Raw genomic sequence first — 24,479 nt, forward strand, 5'->3', positions numbered from 1 at the left:
CCTAGCATCAGAAAGCATCATAATATTTTATTTTTTCTTGAGAAATAGACCTAATTTCAGCAACAAAACCCATCACTTTCCATAACCCACCATCTATTCTGCATCGAAGGCAGATGCAAATGCATATTTAAGTAATTAGATAGTTTATTTATTAGAACTTCCCGTTGTACACAGAAACCATAATTTCCTTCTCCTTACAGATCCTACAATAGAAATCACTCATCATAAATCAATATCTCGTGATCTTCGTCTTTTTACAGATTATTACTGTCGGAATCAAATAACAAAATAAATTTCAGTCTTACGTTCTTATTTTTCTTCTTCACTCAAATATGATTCTTTCTTCTGTTGGTTTTTGACGTATTAAAAACATTAGAATTTATAAAATAACGCTAGACAATGAGACGATCATCAAAATCGGTTTTTCTGTACAAAACATATATTCACAAAGGTCGAACCACCTTATGACTAGTCTTACAGTTGCTCCTGCATTCCAACTTTTGCAACCGCATCCTTCTTACTCAACATAGAATCAGAAAGATTCATTCTGTATGGTACGTAAACATAATAAATGAGGCAACCAAGCAATTCTACGTCTTCAAATTTGATATAAAATGTTACAATTTACATAACAAAAGCTTGAGCGATTATCATTAAAATCAGGTGCTCCTGCAATGCGACTTCTAGCAACCGCATCTTTCAAACTAAAAATGGGCTAATAATTAATGAGTACAAAAAAATCACTTCCATATCATCTGATAACAGAAGAACGAGGCATTCTTTATAATTAATTACTCTTTCAAATTTTCTTGAAAATGTTACCCAGATTTAGCTTAAGTGATCATTAAAAACGGGCATTTTGCAAACCTGCAACAGCAATATTGTAAACTAAAAATAACATCTTCAAACTAATATTTTGAGTGAATATCAAAATCATACTAGATAATCACCGTGTAAATATTTGCTGAAAGAATGCTCTCCAGTAACCGTTACGCTTGACCGCAAGAGTAGTTTTGCTCATAATGTCACGCAATAGCATTCAAAATCAGATAGTTGCAAGCCGCATGAGTAATATGTACAAAGAATAAAATTAGAAATCTCGTAACTACATATATCCTAGAGGCTCCAGTGCAAAACATTTTACAGTTTTAGCCCCCAGCAAACAAGAAAACAACCTGAAAAAATTATAATTTTATTTTTCTGTTCAACGAAGCATCCTCCAATCATTTGTTCATTCTTCTGTCTTATTAACCTTTATTTCCATCAGTCGCTCTACTGGTCGTCGACAAATAGGGCAACGATTGGTCTGGAACCTAAGAACTTTAGCACATTCACTGCACATGCACTGAAAGAAAATGTAACGGGTTAGCAATAACAAATATTAAATCAACGCAATAAAAATGTTAGCCAAAAAGTCACCCTCCAGATGAAATGTCGTGAAGAGAATTGATCATACCATATGTCGACAGGGCAAAACAGTTGTGTCCCTGGGTTCAGACATGCAAATAACACATTCCTTTCCAGGATCATTCGCATCAAATTCAGTCCCTGCAGAGTTTCCAATACCATAAATTTCCTGCAACTCGTATCGTACACCGTCAACCCACAAGATCTGTTTAATAACTTTGACCCGATACTCTCCACCATCCTTCTTTTCAAGTACAGCTTGTGTAATTTGAGAGTTGACTGTTTTGGGTAATGGGTTGCCAATTTGTTGATCAGACACATTGGAATCATCAGCTGTCTGGATTGTTGGGCATGCTTCTGCCCTGATCACCAAAGGAAACACTTCGTCTGGACCCTCTTTTGATAGATCTCCCTCCTCCAAAAACGAAAGATCAATTCCTGTTCCTGGTGGTTGCTGAAATTTCTGCCCGAGTCCTTTTTCAAAAGGTATCTTTACTGGGGTAAAGATCTCTGGCTTCAGAGACGTCAAGCTACAATTCGATCCCTCTTTTGCAAAGAAGAAAATGCTGATACTGCAACAATATGAGAACACAAATAATCAGCAAGGAATTGTAACATAAATAAGATAATTGGCAATAAGAATGTTAAGAAATGAAAAATAGTTAAAACTAACACAAAAACTTTTCTATTCACTATTATGGACTGAAAGCCTCCTGTTCTTAATTTACTATACTAAAAATTCTCATGGATATACTAAAAATTCTCATGGATAAGTTGTAATGATCTATCATTTTCCATTATAGAATACAGTTCCTGCTTTAGAACCTCATTTCAGAAACCCCTTTAACTTCACCTGTTAGTTTCATTCAGTAAAACTCTCTCCTTCCCTTTGTAATAGGGATGTAAAACAGTAATTCGGAGTAAATATCTTGTTTCTTAGAATTCTATTCAGATGTATTTAGCCTTACTGATATTGTTCTAGCTGCTGTAAAACACGTACTAATGTGTAATGGCTGAAATCTTGTCTAGTACATACTACTAAGTATAAATTCTACTGAAATTATCAAATTAACTCTTCCAAGTAATACTTTGGTAAAAAGTAGCTTTATTCAAGTAAACTCGCAAATAAATAAAAGTATATTACAGCTCACTAATAGTGAAATTAATCCTTGAAAGATTTCAGCCACTACAAATTAATGTGTTTTACAGCAGCTAGAACAATATCAGTAAGGCTGAATACAACTGAATATAATTCTAAGAAATAAAACATGCAAGATCGCTATGCAACTAAAATGCAAGAAACAAAATATACAAGCTAGCTCATGCACCGTAAAAAATAATGTGCTACAGTGTATACTTCTACGACTTGCAAACATTAGACAACAATTTCTAGCTAAAATGATGAAGTGATACTTTCCAAAAGTACCAAAATTGGCAGTTATTAGATTCATCCATGGCATTTAACTTGGGCAAAAGTTGCATTTGATAAGAAATACCCGTTTGATTTATGAAAAAGCACTGCTGATTAATATGCTCTGTTCTTAGGAGGGCATCTTAAAATCTTTGATATTTACTGTTATCACGTGGGACCCTCAACCCCTCCCTTCGGAACTGTGCGGTCTCTGGCTAAGTAACCCTTCGAAAAAGTTAAGCCTTGGCATGGAAAGAGTGCTGAAGTTCGACCTTAAAAGTATCCAACCTTTTGTCAGGGTCGTGTTGATTTTATGATTAGCTTAGTCCAGTGCTTCTCAGCTCTGTCCTGCATTTCAATTCTTTGAAAATGGACTTCAGAAAGACTGAATCAAAACTTATCTTTGGTTAATCAAGCCTCAATTTTTATGTTTTTCTCCTCAATTCATTAGCCAAAAAGGTTAAAGAAGTTAATGAATCTTTCAAATTAAGCATTTTTAAGTGATTCATTACCCTCAAAATTTAAACTAAAAGAGGTTTATGAATTTGCACTAAATGCATAAAAAGAAGCGATTGCTTAACCCCCTCTTCATTAAGTAATCTTCTCAAGTCAAATATTTCCATAGTTACACTGGCCTAGGGGACGGGGGGACGGTGGAACAAGTTTCTAGGACGAGGGGACAGAGTGGCCTTAATTTGGGGATGGTGGGGGGACGGCAGTAAGGGACAGGAGGGGGGTACATATATATATATATATATATATATATATATATATATATTAAAATGCTAGTTATGAAATCATGTATTGCAATATAAGATATAAAGATGTAAAAGAGTACATACTTGAACATTGCATTAAATTGGAAAATTGAATATTCAAAAATAGTCAACATCGGGATGTCCCCCATTCTCGGTGGAGATGGCAGAATCTGTGGGTGCCACTGGGGACGGGAGGACAGAATCCCCAAGTCCCTAGTGTGTAGAAGTCTCCAAAACGTGGGGCAAAGTGGGGGGGGGAGACGCGTCCCCATGTTACTATGCATATTTCTAAACAGTTCATAAACCTGGAAATTTAACACTACCTTGAGCTGAAGATTAAAAACATTCCAACATACAGGCACAGCAAGTTGAAGAAATAGCGTGACATCTCAGGGAATTCAGTGATTTTGAGAAAATGAAGCCGTTGAAAACCTCTAGGAACTACCAAGCAATTAACCAGCTGTGCCAAACAGGAAGGGTGGAATAAGATTTTAAAAAGAAAAATGATTGTCCAAGACTCTGCCAGCATGTTGTAGTTGCTCGATTTACTTAAATGAATTCCCAATTTTTTAGAAAGTGCATCTGATGGTGAAGCATTATTTCCACAGAATTTGCACAAGATCCTTATGGATGGTATACACGAAACGAGATCACTGCTTTACATAATGCATCAAGTAAATACAATGCATTGCAGCATGAAAAAAAGGCATGCCAGTGGTTTGATTGAGTGCCACGAAGTGCTGCCTCATGAACCAAATTGGAGGCTTTGAAGGTGAGAAAATGACACTGAAGAAAACTTATGGAGTGCATGTCAGAGAATGTTTCAAGGCTCAAGCCAAAAGCAACACTCAATCGTGATATGGAGAATCAGACAGTGACTTGCTTGACAGAATACCACACCCACAACATCTATAGGGAAAAAGGCATTACAAGTAGGGAGCCTGTGACTGTTTGACAAAATGATTTGTCTCTGGCATAGTCATGGGGAGGAAAGGCTGATTACCCCTTGAAGTACTCATGTAAGCATCGTTTCAAACTGTTTGTGGATGTGGCGCAAGACTTCATGGAATGTAGCAACTGTGAGCATTAAGAACGCAAATGGACTGTTTGACTGAATGCCCCATAGAGATGCCATCTCACGGAATGCAATGATTGTGAAATACAAAAACAGCAGGTGTAAAGCCAGAAATACTCAATGGCCAGCACACAATAAGTCAATCATGCCTTAGGTTTAACCACTTATTAATAACAAGGCATATAATATCCAAAGTATGACAAAAATAAATATTTGTAGCCATAATCATCATACAAGCATACCGTGGTCATTCTTGATAGTAATACGAAGTAATTGGAAAATATTTGCTTGCTATTAACAGTGATCAAGAGATCACTTTATACAAGAGACTGAACGATAATTCCTTAAGAAATAATCATAAAGAATAGAAATATTTTATTCTAGCTAAAAGAAAGCTAAAAATGGTAACAGATAACTACAGCTAACTAAATATTAGAAACATTCTAATATTTACAATAGATTACAAATAGATTACCATTAATTACTAATAGAGGTTCATCTATTATCGTAATACCCTCCCTTAATGGTTAATCTATCCAAAGCACAAAGCTATCAAAAAGCATAAAAGGAAGATTATGTCTACTTTGCAATGTTAGCTGTGGGCTACGAACCAAATTGCTTAGATAGGGCAGCTAAGCGCTTCCGACATTCAACCTTCATGTGATTAAATTTGTGGTAATAGTTGCATTGAATGTTCTTCTTCCAAGAGCCTTCTAAAGTTGGAGCAGAGGACCTCTACTAAGAAGACTTTTGTAAACTAGAACCACCTTATCATTGTCACAATATTCGAAGATGGTTAGCATCTGTTGTTTCCACATGCCATAATGCCAACCGTTGAACTTTTGATTTCCCTTGAGCAAAATATTAGTCAGAGATGCCATAGCACGTTTTCCAGTGAATAATCTGTGAAGGCACATTCTTCGAGACAAAAAAATAGAAGACCCAAAAAAATTGAAGGATGACCTAGAAGAGAGCTTGAAAAACCTTGAAAGAAAATGTTGTAGATTTCTAGATCCGCTGGCTCGAAAACTGAGACACGAAAATTGAGGCACCCAGAAAAATCGGACAACCCAGTTGAGCTCTCAAAAAAACCACCAAGAATCTGTTAAAAAAAAAAAGATCCGGTATAGAAAATTAGGGTTTTGCCTAGCTGCAAAAAAGCTTCAAAATATGGCAGAAATGTGCAAAAAAAAACAGATGGATCTAGACAAAAATGGGTTACGGAACCGAACCAGAAGTCGACAGATTCAAATCTCTCAGAACAGAAACCCTAGTCGGATTACAAAGAGAGTTGGAAACAAATATGCATGTAAATAATTTCAAAAATACAAGGCAAATAATTTCAACCAAGAAATTATAATTATTTTCGAAAAAATTAGAATATTGGCTCTGATACCATATTACGAAGTAATTGGAAAATATTTACTTGTTATTAACAGTGATCAAGAGATCAATTTATACAAGACACTGAACAATGTTTCCTTAAGAAACAATCGTAAAGAAAACAACAATTCTATTCTAGCTAAAAGAAAGCTAAAAAGGCTAACAGATAACTACAGCTAACTAAATATTAGAAACATTCTAATATTTACAATAGATTACCATTTACTAATTGAAGATGTTTATCTATTATCATAACAGATAGAAGGTGGGATATGGCATGGTTGGTGGAGTTTGGTTGATACATTTGAACATGCCAATGCCCTCTATCCACACTAACAGTGGAATCTTCAAAACGCAATATGGACATTCATAGAAGTATAAAGGATATTGAGTTTTGTCACATGTTATAGATGCAGTCAACATGTACTCGATGTGACTGCCAGCACCAAACTGTTTGAAGAAAACTGTGCAAAATAATTATGGAATGTGCACAATATGGATTTGTGTGTGGCAATTCCCAAAGATTCAAACCATAACTTCTAGATGAAAGGAAATGTAGGCTTGAAGGAAAATCGCATTTTCTTCCTTGGTGTGCAGCTATCAAGCAAGTCTTTGTCACCTGTCATAATCACAACTGGTCTGTTGGAACCAAATGCAAAACATGAAATCACATGTGCACACCCATTTTGTTCGACCAAATGCTGCAAAGAAATATAATAACATCCATATACAAGCAGATAGGATCTGTTGTTAAGCTTTTGTAAACTTTCAAGTAAATACAATCGGCAGCCCCTCACACCATCAACTTTATCAAGTCTCTCTGTTTGAAGGAAGAACTCTGGTAGGCATGCATTGCGAAACATTAGATAATGGTAATGTGGAGATACAGATACGGCAGACTAACTGTTTGATGGAATGCCACAAGAGATGTTGCCTCATATCCCGCCACCTCTGTTATTATGATCATGACCCATGATGCCCAAACAAGAGTTTAGAATGTTCCAATGGTAGACACATTAGCAAAGTGTGGAAGCATGGACTATGCTGCAATTCCTGACTGAATGCATCAATTAGATGATATTTAATAGCAAGAAGAGCCCATGACTTGTTTGTAAGAGTGCTTCAGAAGCATCTGCCAAGAAATGAATTAAACCAATAGCAGGTCGCAATGAAGTGGGTTTGTTGAAAAATCTCCAGAAATATTCACTCAAACGCAGCGGAGGCATCCCATTCCATGATGGACAAACATAACATATGTTGAACACTGTTATAAAATTGTGAAATTGAATTTAAAATCTTTGCTAAGAATTGAGGCCACCTGTGTCAAGATGGGACCGCTGGAATAGTACGTGGATCAGCCTTGACTCTGCGGGTCTATTGTTTGACAGAGAACCCAACTTCAATTGCACTCTGCGCATTGACTTGGCATATGAAGATGTCGACTCAGTGTTTTTTAGTGTATTGTTGTGGTTAGACACAAGAAAAAATTAGTTATCAAGACATGAGAAAACTCAAACAAATGCAATTTGTGAGATGTGAAATCTGAACTCACATCCTTCAATACTTTGCCTACACATGTCATAATGGATGTGCAAGAACAGTTAGACACCATCAATCAAAGCTTGCAAGGAACAATTTGATCAAACAGAGATTTAATTTATTAAAATGCTGTAGAAACCTTTGAGAAAATGCAAGTGGCTAGTGTGAGCGTGAATTCAACAACCTTTATCAGAATCTTCCACACATGAAAAAGGGAAACTTTGAGCCAAGATACAAACACTGTCGTATTCTTATTGTGAGATGATGCTAAAAGGAACGATTTGAGAAAGCATTTCTCTATATTAATATGTATTGCGGAGGTAACATCTTTATTAGATGTCCTAGTTACTAATCTCCAAGTCAATATGCATGCCAAATGTGAAACCTTCGATAAAGTGCCCAAGTTATTTGATAGAAGGTCTCATGAAGATGTGAATTCATGAAGCGCAATGATTACCTGACTATTCTACAATGGAAGAATTGAAACAAAATTATAGACATGCCTCAAAGCACATTATGATAGCCTAGCCGCACCTCATGAACTCATGAAAGGACTGCAGGGATATTCACAAAATGCATTTGTTCAAAAAGTTTATGAGACATTTAAACAAATACTCGAACCTTGCAAGATTTGGGAACAGAGATGAGGCGCATTAACTGTTTGGTGTAATGTAACCGAGTCATTCAGTTTCATAAAATTCGGTCATTGCAGGAATGTCGAAGCATTATAAGAATTTATATGCAAACTTGAATTCCAAATTCTAGATTCTCTATTATCAGCTCCTCATAGCCTACATGTTGCTTTTAGAAACGATGTGCATACATCCAGACTAGCCACAAAAAGACAAATGGGCTCAAGCTCTATTTCTTTCAAACCTATGTCAAAGTCTATAATTGGATGTTATATGGGGCTTGTAGGCTTAACAACAGATCCAAGGGCTTATAGGGCTTGTTATATAGCTATTGATGAATGTGAAAGGTGTGTGTTGAACAAATGGGCATTCTTGATAAATTTTGTACACATGATCTAAAAGGGGGGAATTTGGCTGCAAATTCTTAAATTCAACAGAATTTATATATTATTGCAAGCATCATGGAAAAAATAGGTGAAGATGGGAAATTGCCCTAATAAGATGGTGATCTTCTCTAATTTTACAGAGATTTCCAAACGAAAGCTTCAGCTTAATAGAGATGAACTGTCAGTCAAAAGACTTCTTAAGAGATGTTGAAGAAAACATTATCATTTCCTTAGTTGCAGTTAGGTTGAAAGATCCTTATTTCTTCATGTTATTTGTTAAAAGAAACTGTCAGTCACTTTTGGTCAAAGGTTAATCAGTTGACCATTTTTGCATGAAATCTTAAGGCTAATTAACCTTGTCCAAAATGTGTAAATTAAAGTTAGATATTAACCTAGGAATTGAGGTAGGTATTTTAAAAGCCTATAAATACAAGGCAAATCGTACAGTAAAAGTGGGGTGGGGAGGGGAAGCTCTTATGAAGGGGAAATGTTGGAGAAATTTCTACAGGGGCTTTTGGGCTGCATTATATACTAAGTCTTCTTAAATTTGTATATTTTCAAGGAAATAATGAGGAGCACATTTAATCATATCACTTGAATGTGTTCACCAATTATTGTTACTCTTCATATGTTAAGCCAGTAATCTCTTATGGAATGGTGCAATCTAATTGTCTTCTTAATCTATGTAATGGAGTTGGCAAGATGTATTTATTTCTTGATATCTTGGTGTGAATATACTGGGATAACTTATCTTTTCGTATGTCAAGATCTGTTATCCATATTTTGTCATCATTGCATTTGTGTACTCAAATCCCTTTTGTAATTAGTTATCCACTGTGAGGTCCTATTTGGTATTTGTATTTCTATCTTTGGGATTTCTTCTGTTAATCTTGTTTTACTTTTATGTTTTCTCCTTTATGTACTTTCAGGTAAAAAGTATACAGAAAATACAAATACCCAAACCATACAAGGGAGCTGCCCCTCTCAAATGCAGAGGAAGATTGCAATTAGATAGTGATCCGATAGCAATCTCTGTCACTGGCCACTGAACAAGCAGGGTCAGTTTTGAAGATAGTATCACAGTGACAAATTTGTTTACCAACAATAGATAAGTATAGCATCCAAATACATATTATCTCTGTCTAGAAACCTAACTTTTAAAATTCAATTCCATAAGCATTGTCTACACTGATTTCTGCCAAGACACGTCAAACAAAAACAGGTTCCCTGTGCAGCCTCAGAAAAGCTGCATTTTGAAGGGCTATTCCGGGATATTTCAGCTTGCAGGAAACTAGAAACAACCAAACTAGTGAAGAATGACACTTTAAATCACAACCACTATGGGGCTGTTCTAAACATCAGTGGACCAAAAAATTCAGGAAAAAAAAAAAGTATACATAATGACAAGGACAATGAAGACCTCATTATTCTAACATAAAATCAGGAAGCATTCGGCGGTTAGCAGCTACTTCTACAAGTTTTGTTTAAGTGAAGAATGTGATCTTAGAAAATGGTAACCATAAAATTGATACTGATTTTCTCAGGCATCAGATGGTACTAATTTGATATGTTAAGGTTGTAGCTTCAGTCGGGTTGGTTCGTTCTGAGATACATTATTGTTATTGGTAAATCATCATTTCCTATATATACTTATCCATGTTAAATAACATTATTGTATATAATAGTATATACATATATATATACATACATATATATAAATAAATATATATATATATATATATACACACACACATATTATTATTATTTATGTTAATATAATATTATTAAATGATGATTACACCTTAGAGACATGTCTCTTCATGAGACATGTCTCCTCCTCTCATATTTATATGAGATCCAAATCTGTATTTGGAACACATTAATAACAATGGTCATGTTAGTTCCTTGAGTATTACATTTACTTGCTTACTGTATTCTCTCTCTTTTTGTAATTCTACACATACTATAAGAGTTATATGCCTTGATCTTTTCCTCTGTATCTGAAGTTGATCTTGCACGAAAAGAAGAACGACACATTAGGCAGCTTATAACGGTAGCTTAAAAGAAGTCGTGATCAGGCTGGATAAAGTGAGGCTCTTGAAGCAAATATCTTTGATGATTGAGATTATGAGTATCCTTCTACATTAAGAGGGAGTATGACACTTCTTCTAGGGCAATGTAAGAGCTTAGAAGATTAATACTCAAAGGGAGTCTAAAAATACATGTGTGCCTGGATGATTTTGACAGGCCTACTCGTGAGTGCATCATGAGGAAGTATTGACTTATTGCTAGAAAATCAGAGGATTGATATCAGATTCAAAGCGAGTCTAATAAGAATCCTTGGGGTCTGACAAGAATCCTTGGGGGAAGAGAGCCTCCAAGGGAGTAACTACTAAACCTAACTTCCCAAGATTATTGTTCAGAGGGAGAATTTTGAGGTGCAATCCTTTGTGAATGATATCTCCTCTATGAGGAGAAGTTCTAAATGAAACTCCTTGTAATGCATTCTTCTCTGTGAGAGAAAATTATGGTGAAAGCCTTTGTACCACCCTCTAACTTGGTTCATCGTGGTTACTATTTCACATATGATATGTAACGAAAGGTGACAATCTTTCATTGACATATATAAACAAAAGGTAACCATTGGAAGGTGACGATATTATAAATGGTAGACCTTGTTATCTTGACAGACTTCATTAAGTTGTTGTCCTAGAGTGTTGGAAGTCATGATAACAAACATATAATACAAAGGTAACCATTATAAGGTGGCAATCTTATAAATGGTCGACCTATTATCATGACAGACTTCATAAAGTTGTTGTCACAGAGTGCCAAAAGTCATGATAACGAACGTATTATGATCAGACTTCATTAAGTTGTTGTCTCGGAGCACCGAAGACCATAATACGTGTAATGATAGAGTTCACGACATTGTGATTTTTGTTATTCTGATCAACTTAATTGTTCCAGAGAGCCGGAAATAAGATAACTTATTCTCTTGCACATATCAAAAGACTATAAGTATGATGAATAGCATATGATTGATATTTCTTGTTGAATCATACTTCAAATTATATTGAAAGATAACATCTAAATTGACAAATATATTTTGATATCCTTAAATATGTCATTCCAAGAATATCATACTGAGACGATATCTCTTCATATACTTGAGAGCATAAAGTGTTCTACAAATCCTCCCTAGCTAAGAGGGAGTGTTAAGGTTGTAGCTTCGGTTCGATCTAAGATACATTAATGTTATTGGGAAATCATCATTTCCCATACATAAATATCCATGTTAAATAATATTATTGTATATAATAGTATATATTATATATTATATATAGATATTATAATATATATATTGTTATACATATTATTATTATTTATGTTAATATAATATTATTAAATGATGATTACACCTTAGAGACATGTCTCTTCATGAGACATGTCTCCTCTCATTTATATGAGATCCAAAACTGCATTTGGAACACATTAATAACAGTTGTCATGTTAGTACATTTGCAGAAAACGATCCATGTTATTCAACATGATATTCTCAAGCCATAAGAAAAATTGTCCTTTGAACTTATTAGAGAAAAATGATATATATTAAGAAGCAAAACAGTCATTCCAAAATCCATATATGAGAGTATGAGATACACTAACAAGCCAAACGCTCACAGATATGCATCAACAGAAATAACAAACTGATCTAGCTAAATTTTCATTATTAAATTTTAGTTTGAATTAATCTTCCATAGTGTTTTTCAATCACAAAAAACACAAATCCAACAGGGGTCAGAGTTCAGGTACACTGGTTTGCGAATGCTACAGCTGCTCAAATTACTATAGATGTATACACATGGTCCTCTTGAGATTGTGCAGCTGTAATTGGATAATTTGGGCAACTACCTGTGGCATCTCATAGTACAAATCAAGCACCTAAAAGTTTTGCAACACGTTGCATTACTATGCAAGCATCAGCAGATGCAACATCTGGCAGTCAGCCATGTAATGAACAACTTAGCACAATAACACTTGGCATTGTTTTACATCCAGCCCACAGATGAGGAACACCAAATGCTAAGAATGCAATCATCAATAGTTGGAAGGCTGAGCTACTTAAGGAAACTAAAGTGATTTGGAACTGCATTTCTTGCAAACATATTGGACATAGATATATCTAATCCTTCACGCTGGAAATCAAACAGAAAAGCAAGCTTGACAAACCAGTCAAATTTGTCTACCCCTTTTTGGTCATGAAAATCTTAATTCTCAACCTTACTATTTGTAAACATCGAATATAACCTCTTCATTTTTTCATTGCAAATCTTTGCTAGAAGTCTCCTACACATTCAAATATGTTTAGGCTAATTGTCATTCACATAGTATGGGCTATATTCTCCTTCAGTTGGACAATAAAATCTCTCTTCTGGAGAGTAAACTCAATGGCATTGACTTGATATTCCAAGTTTTAGAGAATGTTAATGTAATCACCAGCCATATCCATCAATTCCTAGATAGCTGGTTGGCACATGCCTCCATCTCCCATTTGGCCAACTGCTGCTTGTGTCTTTCAATTTCTTTTTGCATATTCTATTTTTAGGAAGGAAGTGTTTCCTATTTGAAAGAGGCCAGACTAAATATGTTAATCAATGGTCCTCTCTAATTTAGAGCTTTTGGACAACCATCACATTGATCGCCACCATTCAAAATTTTCAATGTTTGTTGTTGGCCAAAATAAAAGTTAGCGTCATTTCAGGCTTTTCAATCACGCTTTCCTTCTGAAAAATGGCGACAGCATACTCAAAATGTCACAAACTGGTTAAACTCTCAGGAAATTGAGTCGGAATTGTATCTCTCTGGATTTTCCAAAGATAGAAGGGTTGAATCCTGCCCCTCCTATGCGCTACACAAAATACACCCCATTTTTGCTCTACTGTTTTGAGCAGACAAAACCAAACAAAACAGAGATAATATTGCAGTTGGCAAATTATAAGCTAAATTGAAGGAATTATTTCAGTGTGCAAGCAATTTGTTATGAAAGTACTAAAAGGGATGTTTTGTTTTACATTATATTTGTTATTTTTTCGTAATCTTAATATTATTTTTATTTTTATTTTTATTTTACTGAAATGTTTCGGACGTAATTTCCATTGCCGAGGTCCAGTCCAATGACACTCATTTTCAATCAGACTCAAAACAAGCTTGATAGTAACTGAATTAAGACAAATTTTGGTAGTTCTGTCCTGAAAACACAGCAACCATGCAACTTTGGTTCAAAATCCTCAGAAAGCAAAATATTTTCTGAAATTTACCCATTCCGTTTTCTTGAAATTCTGGAAATATTTTCAATTCCTTGCATCGATAGGTCATGTGAGCCTACATTTCAAGCAAATTGGCCTAACTTCGGGCTGGTTGTATTTTTCTTTTGAGTGGACGACTGACGATCATAAGAAGGGTCTAGGCTAACGACCCATAGAGAATTGTGAAGAGTAACTTCCTGGCATGATTTCTATCTCTGCCCTTTCTTCCTCCTGCCATTAATTCTGCAGGGTAATAAGCATACCCATACTTCCGTGCATGCTGGGTGGGTGGAGTCATTTTCAATGCCCTACATATTAAAAGTTCAACAAACTGTGGTCAAGGGAAACTGGCAGAAGGGTAGCAGAATCGATCCACCTCACATATGTTTATCTTGGATAAGGCTTTCCCCATGAAAATAATTTTCTGCTCGGAATTAATGCACCTCACAAACACCTATCTTTAATCTTAGTTCAAATATAAATATTTATTCCAAATCTATTGTCTTCACCCTTACCATGGCCTCCTGCGCACAGATGTACAGTAAAGGGAACATTGTCTTACCAGGAAGCATAAAGTATGCTTTGAATAGGACCCTTGTGGGCTTCTCCAGGTTTGCTTTCCTTGTAATGGTTCCCAGCAGCGGGATGATATTTTATGTAATCATAATTGATGTGATCAGTCACTTGAAACCCAATTGATCATCTTATTTGAAATGATCATCACAATATAATTTGCACGATAATTTTCTATGCCACACAACTCCCTCTACAAGTCATCTTACTAAGCTTTACTTACACGCATTTCATGTATCCCATGCCTGATGACATAGGTAGAAGGTCAGAAAGAATGGGGGTGTAAATATTTAATAATAGTTGCTCCATGTATGTGAGAGATTGATTCATGGCTTCAAACTGGAATGTCATTCCTTGTCTATGTGGAAGTAAAGAAAAGTGTTCCTTTGATTGCAGGTCAAGTCTGAAATTAATATTTGCTGTGATTAAGCATACATGGGTTTGGCACTTTGACAGACTCTTCCTTAGGGTTGACACGCTATGTTCAAAATGACTCCAAACTAGCTATACAAACAAGTTCCACATACCAGCAAATCCATCTCTCCTTAGGTAGTCCAAGAGAAGAATATCCTCAATCTAAACTAAAATACTAAGCAATTATATCTTGACGTGCACTAGGTATGTTTACTAGGTGTACAGAGCGTACTAGGGAAAAAATTGTTTATATTTTGTATTTTTTTAATATATCATATTAATTTATAGTTCATTTTGTAGAATATATATATATATATATATATTCATCGGTAACATTTCGCTTTTGACCTATGTTACCCCAAGTTTCCGGGACGAGGGGACGGAGGGACAGGGAAACGGGTTTCCGGGACGGTTTTTTTTTTGCCGAAACAGGGGACGGCAGGGGACGGCTATATATATATATATATATATATATATATATATATATATATATATATATATATATATATCTGAATTTAATCTGAATTTTCAAATATATTCATCAATTCTACATTCATCATAGCAACATAGTTTAAAATTATCAATTTCATTCATCAAATAATGATCCATCAATGATCATAGAGCATAGCAATCAACATCTAATCGAATCATCATAGAAAATTCTAAATAGCATCATTTTCAATCATCATTTAAGTACTTAAGATAACATTAGCACATAATGAAATGAGTCAAATAAGAGAATGAAAAACATCAACTCTCAATAAAATGGAAACATTGAATAGATAAAGACTCAAACTTTAAAGTTTTAAACTTTTGAAGTATCAACTATAGTGTATCAATGATCATATAATATTATAATGTCAAGACAGAACACTCCAAGTCTGAAACATCAAAGTCAAAATGAAAACAAAAGATACTAAGACAGCTGCCCCTAATCATCCATATCAAAGTCACTATCACTATCATCCTGAGCTTCAAAATGAAAACAAAGATGGTATGATAGTTGCCCCTAATCATTCATTTTATAATATATTTTATAAAAAAATTGACTTCTACATATCCGGGCCTGCAGATGACTGGAAAATCATTTTTTTAATGGTTTTTTTGAGTTTAATAAATTTTAATAGGAAACCTTTTATGCAATCCCCGGGACGTTAGGAAACGGAAAAACAGTCCCCGAAACGGTCAACGTGGTTCGGAAACTTGTTGACCGTTTCCGAAGTTTCGGGGCCGCGTTTCCTGTTTTCTTCTCCAAGTGGGGATGCCTAGGAAACGTCCCCTGCCATCCCCCTGTCCCCGAAACCGTCCTCGTTTCTGAAACTTCAGGTTTAGGGGTGGAAACGCGTCCCGGGTAACATAGCTTTTGACAGCAGCTACGAACCAGTGAGGCTACAAATTTGAGGGACTTCATCCCCCAATACAACAACCAAGACCTGCAAGCACAGAAGCCCGCAAGGACGAGAAGCCTGAGAGGCACAATCAGCACACCCAGAATGGGTCCAACATAGGGTCTGCGAGCACTCCTAGCCCAGTGACAATCTTGAAAGTTGACTATAATTCTCTCCATCTCCATTGGCGAGCGGCCTCAACACTGTGATCTCCATCATGAGTACACCATATATGTGCACCTATCCACCACCACCACACACAACCAAGGTGGGCCCAACCAGCATTAACACTGTTTTTGAGCCAAGCAGGGATTTGAACCTTGGTTGCACCAGTGATAGTGCAACCAAGTCACCACCACACCACAAGGTGATCCCCATTTTGTAGGTGATATTTGTTTTTTAGTAAAAGATTTCAAAAAAGACTAAAATACCGATTTTCAATCAAGATTATGATGCTCATTTGAAAAGAGAGAGGGTATAGAAAGGCAGAAATTGTGTGGTAGAAATATATAAGAACATAGGGCATAATTAAGGGAGGAAGAGCTGGTGAGAGGGGGAACTATATACAAGGAGGGAGATAAATTGAGAGAGTCAAAAGGAGAGAAGAACAGGGAGCGGGAGAGAGGGAGAGAGCATTATGTAGTGCAGAACCCTCTACTAAGCTGGTAGATTTTCCTACAAAGACAAAGAGAACAAGAGACTACATAATAACATAGATTCTCATAGAGATTTATTATAGAAATATAAGTGAGGGCTAAGTGTGTACAGTTAATCAAGTGCCACTAACGACGTCCTCATGCTATGTTTAACATATATATTTGTAGTCACTAAATTTTTAGTTTAGAACTCATGATTGAATTTGTAATGAAGAAGACATTAAGTAGCCTGATCTATGTTGACAGTTTTAAATTAAAATATGATATATGTTTTTATTCCTTATATAAGGAGATATGGAGAGGATGAGAGGGAAAGATGAAAGAGACAATAACTCTACGCCGTACCCATTGCATACTAAGGTGCGATTGCTAGTTTTTTATTATGTCCTTCACTATGATAGGACTGCCCCCTAAGTCACATGGCATCCGGATGATTAGTATCAGAGCAGTGCTTTGCACAAGCCTGTTCATATGCATGCAGAATAGCAGAAGAAAGATTGCTGGCACAAATGATCTTAAAATGCTTCTCAAGAGCTCTTTGGGCAATTTTATGAACTCACATTCAACTTGGATAAATGTCACAATGAACTACAGACAACATGTTCCATTGAAACATTAAAGCCCTTTTAAAGTGTAAGTTAATCAACATATCCCCAGATTGAAGGTATGAATGACACATGTCATCGGATATCTGCATTCAACAACTCCAGACACACTTCTCAATCAACAACTTCAGTGATGTGAAAAAGGTTTCATCTACAGTATTTAAGACATTCTTCATTCTTTGAATTCATTTGTTAGCCCTATGCAGGAGGAAGAATACCCTGAAAACATTATAAGGGTGAGTAAAGGAAGTTCCAACACTTGCAACAACATAATAAGGAATCAATTCAAGAATAAACCAAAAAAAAATTTGACTAATAAATGCGTACGTGTGAGAACACCATTGGCAACACAAAGTGATCAAAGACATCAGCGATTATCACCTTATGTTTGTGCAATAATGGAGTTCCTAACTACAGACACCTTGGAACAAGTATTTACAATGCATCCAAGATTGAAGCCAAAGTCAAATTTAAACAGAAGCTTCCCTTGCACAAGAAAAGCACACACAAAAATCAACTTCAAAGCCCTTTGCAATGAATCAGATATTCCTATGCAGAAGTAGCCACATAGTTCTAGATCATTGTAGTTGGCAAACGAGTTGATATAGTCGGCTAATTAAACTTTGCTATATTTTGTAATAGAAGAGATTAGTTCCTATGTATAGTTAATAGTAGGCAGTTGCCAGCAGTTGGTAGTCATAAACAAGCTGGTACGTGATTTATTTGTTGTTGGTTGTAACCAGAACATTGCCATCTCTCAGTTGATTGTACCGATTTGCATATATTTGGAATGGAATACACGCTCTATCTTTCTGAAGCCTATAATTATGTTTAATGTTCTATTATATGTATATTTTATTCTCATTTATTCTGATTTAAATAACATAGCCTGAAGTAAACAATCATCTATGCCAAATACCAAAACATCTATATCATTTGTGGGAAGCAAGGATAAAGACAAGACAAATGAGCAAGTTTGTAAATGACGCCATCACTATCAAACCAACTCCACAATGATGTCGAGTACCACACACAACAATCTTTGATTGCACAAGCCCCGACTGATGTTGTACAAGTTGGGTTAAGAATGCTATTCCAGAGGCAACAAATCCCAAGTCTAAACACTAGCACTATGGCTATTGACAACTTCAAGGAATATGAGATCTTTTCCATGCCATTGTCAGTTCAACAAACAACCACCTAATTGTCATCATCAACAATGAAAGCTAAAAGAACATCATCTCGCAAAATGCAATCAAATGCCTAGGTCATTCTGGTAAAGCACGCCCAAGGCCATACTCTCCAGGATAGTTGCAGGAAGGTGAAGATAACAGATGATAATTTCCTCGATTACTTGCACAATCCATGTTATTCTCTGACGTACAATCTTTGTTGGAAGCTACTACATCAAATAAGGGATTGCAATAGGATGCAAGGTTGGGAGACTCCAACAACATTCCATTCAATGTTTTCTTTAGGTCCTTATTGGAAGCACTTAGTTGATGCACTGACCATGGCAAAGATGATTATTGACAAGCACAAGCAAGTTCATTAGACAACTTGTGAAGTTTACTGTCTTCATTTATATCACAAGACAGCCAAATTTCAATGGACAAATAAGGTAGTTTGCAGAGGAAAACAAAATTGCATATTTCATTAAAAAGCATGCCTCACATTGCGCATACATAGAATAGTTGAGAGCATGTAAAACAAAATTCACCACCTTTATATGACTAAAAATGACAGTTGGGTGTAAGCAGATATAAGATATATAGTTTGTAAGTAGTTAGTTATAGTTACTAACATATAAATATTATATAGGATAGAACGTAGAACACATTAGTCTAGGAAATAACCTTTCAAAAAGTGCTAGAAAGGTATTTAAATTTGAGTGAAAATAATTTGATATGATTTTTTTGCCTGAAGACAAGAAACTTGGATATCATGATTTGTGAAGGCATTTGCATACAATAACAAGGAAAATGACTTCAAATCAATTTACAAAAAAATTCACATTTTTCAGCTTTTAACTATAAATTTTGTTTTAATATAAGCATCCTGAAACAAGCAAGCATGATTTTTTCAGCCACTGCGACTAAAGCCCTGTAGAAGCACATATTAGTAGCAAATAGCTATACAACTATTTCTGATCATCTGAGGATCATCAAAGAAAGGAGCTCGCTAAGAAGGAAGAAAGATAAAAAGACGGGACTAATAGATTCTTGTGGTCAATAATGTGGAATATGTTGAGCTTTTGGAGAATACTGTGGAACAAAATATATATCAACAGTTAGGATCACATTCCATAATCCATCATTAGGATAACTTGCAGATGCTAGCATTTCTTAATTAGAGTTTATAAAGCCAAGAGAGGGCAGTACCTTGGTAAATGCAGCAGAAAGCTAACAAAGGAAGGTTATGAGATAAATGTCTCCTGAAATCATAATTAGAAGAGAAGAGAAAAAATTAAAATAACACTAGAAGGGTAAGGGTGAATGGAAACTATAAAATTAAGTAAAAGAAAATTTCAAAATTGAGTACAAAGAGATTGAGAAATCAGAAAAGACAAACGGCACAATAAATAGAGGGATCAAAAATAAATAAAAGTGAGAGAACAAGGAAAAAAGGATTAAAATATAATACAAATTGAACTTGGAAATAAAAATATGAAAAACAATAGACAAGATTAGAGAAATATCTGAGAACAAGATTTAATAGAATTAGAGATAGAGCAAAGAACGAAGAGAAGGACGTGAAGGTAAGAAAAGAAAATTAACTCAAGGAATAGATTGGAAGAAAAGTAAAGTGATGGCGAAGAAGTGATTTAAAACAGTGGTAATGGATGCAGAATACCAGTTTGGACCTCTGGTCATTACCCACTTTATTAACTTTCTCCTGCATATTACAAGGTATCCCGCATCTATTGGCTTTCTAAACCTTATTTGAATAAGTGTAAGAGCATCTGCACTCTCAACATTTTGCTGCCTAAGTCATCTTTATAACAGTTCCTGGAGTGGGATACAAAACAATGATATAAAAATTGCTACACTGTTTTGTCAAAAAGCTTTCTATATTCAATACATATATCCTCAACATGCAACCATGGCCAAAAAGAGCTCACACAGGTACAACTTTAGAAGGCATGACTGACCGACTCTTTTTCTCACATGACCTGTATTAAGAGACTATTTAGATTTTTAAAAACTTTGGGAAGTCCTGCTTTGATTGCAAATTCATGAAAAGTCCTTAGTCTCTAATGACAATGCCTTTACCATCACACTTCAGAATCACTCACTCCCCATTGCTTGTTAAAGTTTGGAGCAATATTACAAGTGTATCTCATCATTTCGATCTCTCATTAAGTGATTGTAAAAGCATTTCTATTGCTCCACTTCCAGGGTCTTTCAAAAGAGTAAGGGATGGCTGGTGACAATTTAATTTGCTTTTTACTAATTTCTGATTTTTTAGCTTCCACCTTATCACTTGCATACACAGAAGATCAGCTGCTCCTCAGTAATTCCAAGTTGGACCTAAAAAAACTGTTCTTGGAAACACTCTAATCTAAGCTAGTCTGAAATTGCAGGAGGGAGAAATTAAAATAATTCTACTGAATTTTGTAATAATATAGAAAAAGAAACTCAATCTCATGTGCAAAAATTATTCTCTAATTCCTTTAAGTCATCCATGAAAATTTATCATATTTGTGCACAGAAAGAAGACAATTTGACATCAACACCGCATTTAATTCTTACAAGCACAAGCATCAGCCATGTTTAATATATCATAAAGGCAGCATCAACCCCATTTATTTATGGATGTTAAGAGAGCATAAAAAAAATACTCCACTGTCAATTTGCTAAAGATAAAAGCAAACCCTACCAATTTGTATTACAAGATTTGATCTAATTGTTTATGAGTTTAGGAATAACCACAGACATTCACTTTGTGAATAATGTTGCACTACTAGAGAGCCAATGTAGGCTATCAACATGGATTTTCAGAAAAATAAAATTCCATAAGAATACAATAATTTAGTGATTAAAATCAGTGAATCTAGTCCACTTGGAATCACAATACCACTGATTGCAGATCCAAGAAAGGTAAAAAGTGTCTACCTACAAATGAAAGGAAATATTCTATTCATAATAGAACCAAGCTAATTTCAGTTATTTAACACCATAAGCAGTAAGCTTGCCCTAAAATTTCTCGCAAGTATGACATAATTTATTTTAAATAATTTACTCAACAGACTCTCTTCCCTTATTTTAAACACAGATCAACCTTATCTAAGCACCATTTATCACAGGATAAAACAAACACAAATTCAGTCAGCATTAACCCTGTTACAATTCATATCTTCAAAGAAAAGAAAAAGATGAAACCAAATTCTCAAGTACTAAACAAAAGCCACAATTGGGTGAATGTAGAAAAGGGCAAAGTGATATGGCAAGCTGAAAGGCATCACAAGGACAAAAAAATTAGAAACCTAACATGGACCCAGAAAAAATTCTGCAAATTCTTGCTCCATCAGTAAAAATAATTGTATTAACCTTATTTTAGTACAATAAAATTTACAAGTGGATAAAATTAAAATTAAAACAATTCTCCAAACAGATTTAAGTTTGCAGCCCAAAAATAGTATTTCACACAATCCTATCCATAAACAGTACCAAGATCAAGGAAAAATAAAAAATAAATGTTCTACTTTTACAAGAATAGAATAATTGGATAGCCCTTTTATTCAGGAAACATGAGATGAGCATTAAAGCTAATGATTGAGGGAAAACATTGAATTAATAGCATTTCTAAATTCTCAAAAGTCTGATGACTTTATTTACAATTTAAGATATTTTTTGAGTATTAAAGTTGGGGAAAATGGGTGTAATGAATTGTAAGAAATTAGTTGCTTGTTCAGAAAAACTGTCCAAATTTTTTTTATTGATAAACTCTAATTACACATTGATATTATATAGAGAATATAAAAGCAAAAAAGGATTCCGTCAACCAATATTCCAGTGATAGAACCTATTTGAGAACCTACAGAAAAAACAATTACAACGACAAAATAAGAGTCACTAATTGAATGTATGGTGCTAGCATTCAAACAATAGCCTTATCCCAAGAACATATAAGATGAGTCAATCACCACATTAATAAAAAAATTAAGAATCAGACCCAAAGCTTGTTCTTAAACCCATGACCCATCACCATTTAACCAATTATATATGCAAGAGCGTTTGAAAATTAGAAAATTGCTAATATTAAGATGTAATGCCTTAAGGATTCTGATATTTAAAGAAATTGCAACAGGCGTAGTAGATTAAAAAAAAAAAATAGTTCTATTCATGCTGGGAATTAGTTTTAGGAACTAGTGTCTGTGATGTGAAGTAGTATAAAATAGGAGTGATGAACATTGAATGAAAATAGTTTAAAGAGGTAAGAGTATCAGAGTTCCAATATCTTAGCCTCACTTTCAAACCCCAGATGACATAATAGTGTGTTCACATTGGATAAACTAGGACATACCGTCTCTGGGTGCAGCATGCATCTACAGACCAGCTGAGGTACAGGCTCTGGGTAAATTTGACAAAAATAGACACTTGGATGCGGTAGCCAAAAGGAATATTACTCTAATAAAAGGGGAAATTAACCAAAATTAAAACAATTAAAATGGATGGAGGATAATAGACAACTTACGATATGAACTCTGTTTGAGACTATAAGATGCATTTGTCTGAGCAACAAAAACGATGGAGTTCGAAACATAAGCAAACATTTTACAAACATGATCAAGGTCGGCCCTAACAGAAATAAGTATTATATGCATGATGAAAACTGACCCTAATAGAATAGGCATGGTCAAAATCAGCCTCATCAAATATAAGAACCATCAAAAGGATCAATATCAACCATAATTAGACATAAGCGTATAAAACGAAGAGAATACGTTACATTCAAAATTCATTTTGCAAAGTCGATTTCCAGAAAAAACCCATTAGGGCATCAATCCACCCATTGTCAGAATCAAATTCAATTCTCTCGAAATCGAGTTTCCAGGAAAACCATTTACGCCTCAAATAACACAATAGGAGAATAAAAACATTTATATTATGAGGCCATTATAATAACAGAGAAAAAAAGAAAGCGGTTGTTCTAACCTTCCAGGAACCATAGAATCAAATGTGAAAGTCACCAGAAACTTTTCAGGGTCCTCTGCATCCTTTTCCAGCTTCAGAGTCTCCTTCTTCAAATTAACATCATTCCTGATAGTAGTAGCCTTATGGTGTTCCACGTAGGGAGGGGGGGTGGTGGTAGGGGCATGCTGCTGGACTGGAGGGGGCCAGGGGGTAGACGGGGGTCTAAGCCCATATGACCATGGAGCTCCTCCATTGCTCTGTGGTGGTGGTGGCGGGTAGCTTTGGCGACCACCTACCATGTGACCTCCATTGTAATGATAATATGGCTGCTGTTGCGGATGGTAGGCGTGAGGAGGAGGATAAGGATCTGGATGCGGGTAAGGGACGGTGTATGGGGGATTGGTCGTAAATACATATGGGCTCTGCTGGGTCTGATAAGGAGGTGGAGGTGCAGGGGGCGGATTATTTTGGTGCCTCCTCCTGCTGCTGGATCCCGCTCCCATTGATTTTAATTTTCACAAAGATAAAATTCCCAAATTTTATAGGGTCTGATTCATGTGTTTCCGATACATATAGGGCTGACAAGAATGGAATTTCTGACAACTAATGCGAACTTCTTTCAGAGATTGTTAAAAACCAAAATTTAAAGTGACAGGATTTGATTCAACACAATAATAACAAGAAACATAAAGAAAGAAGGCTTTCCAGGGCTGTCTGGAGTTTGGAATCTCAATGTTCTTGAGTTCATGAAGAGATGAATATGTAATTTTATTTGCGTTTTTTATTATATTGTTGTTGTGTTCATA

General features: G+C 35.3%; 1 protein-coding gene across 1 annotated transcript; it reads right to left on the reverse strand.

Annotated features, from left to right (window-relative positions):
- Nucleotides 1–1,011: 1,011 nt before the first annotated feature.
- LOG2 (RING/U-box superfamily protein) lies at nucleotides 1,012–24,461 on the reverse strand. The gene is made up of 3 exons (XM_089812905.1): nucleotides 23,695–24,461; nucleotides 1,457–1,979; nucleotides 1,012–1,345 (listed from the first exon to the last, which is right to left on the reverse strand). The coding sequence occupies exons 1-3, from the start codon at nucleotides 24,174–24,176 to the stop codon at nucleotides 1,232–1,234; spliced, it is 1,119 nt and encodes a 372-aa protein (XP_089669031.1). The 5' UTR covers nucleotides 24,177–24,461; the 3' UTR covers nucleotides 1,012–1,231.
- Nucleotides 24,462–24,479: the final 18 nt, after the last annotated feature.

The sequence above is a fragment of the Cupressus sempervirens genome, chromosome 2 (genome assembly GCF_028749045.1).
Source record: "Cupressus sempervirens isolate cs-2001-9-10 chromosome 2, ASM2874904v1, whole genome shotgun sequence".
Lineage (NCBI taxonomy): Eukaryota > Viridiplantae > Streptophyta > Pinopsida > Cupressales > Cupressaceae > Cupressus > Cupressus sempervirens.

Coding starts and splice junctions, on each gene's coding strand:
- LOG2 (XM_089812905.1), bottom strand. CDS start 24,176: ATGGGAGCGGGATCCAGCAGCAGGAGGAGGCACCAAAATAATCCGCCC. Junction 1,980..23,694: donor GATTCTATGGTTCCTGGAAG/GTTAGAACAACC, acceptor ATATTGTTGCAG/TATCAGCATTTTCTTCTTTG. Junction 1,346..1,456: donor TTTTGCCCTGTCGACATATG/GTATGATCAATT, acceptor ATTTTCTTTCAG/TGCATGTGCAGTGAATGTGC.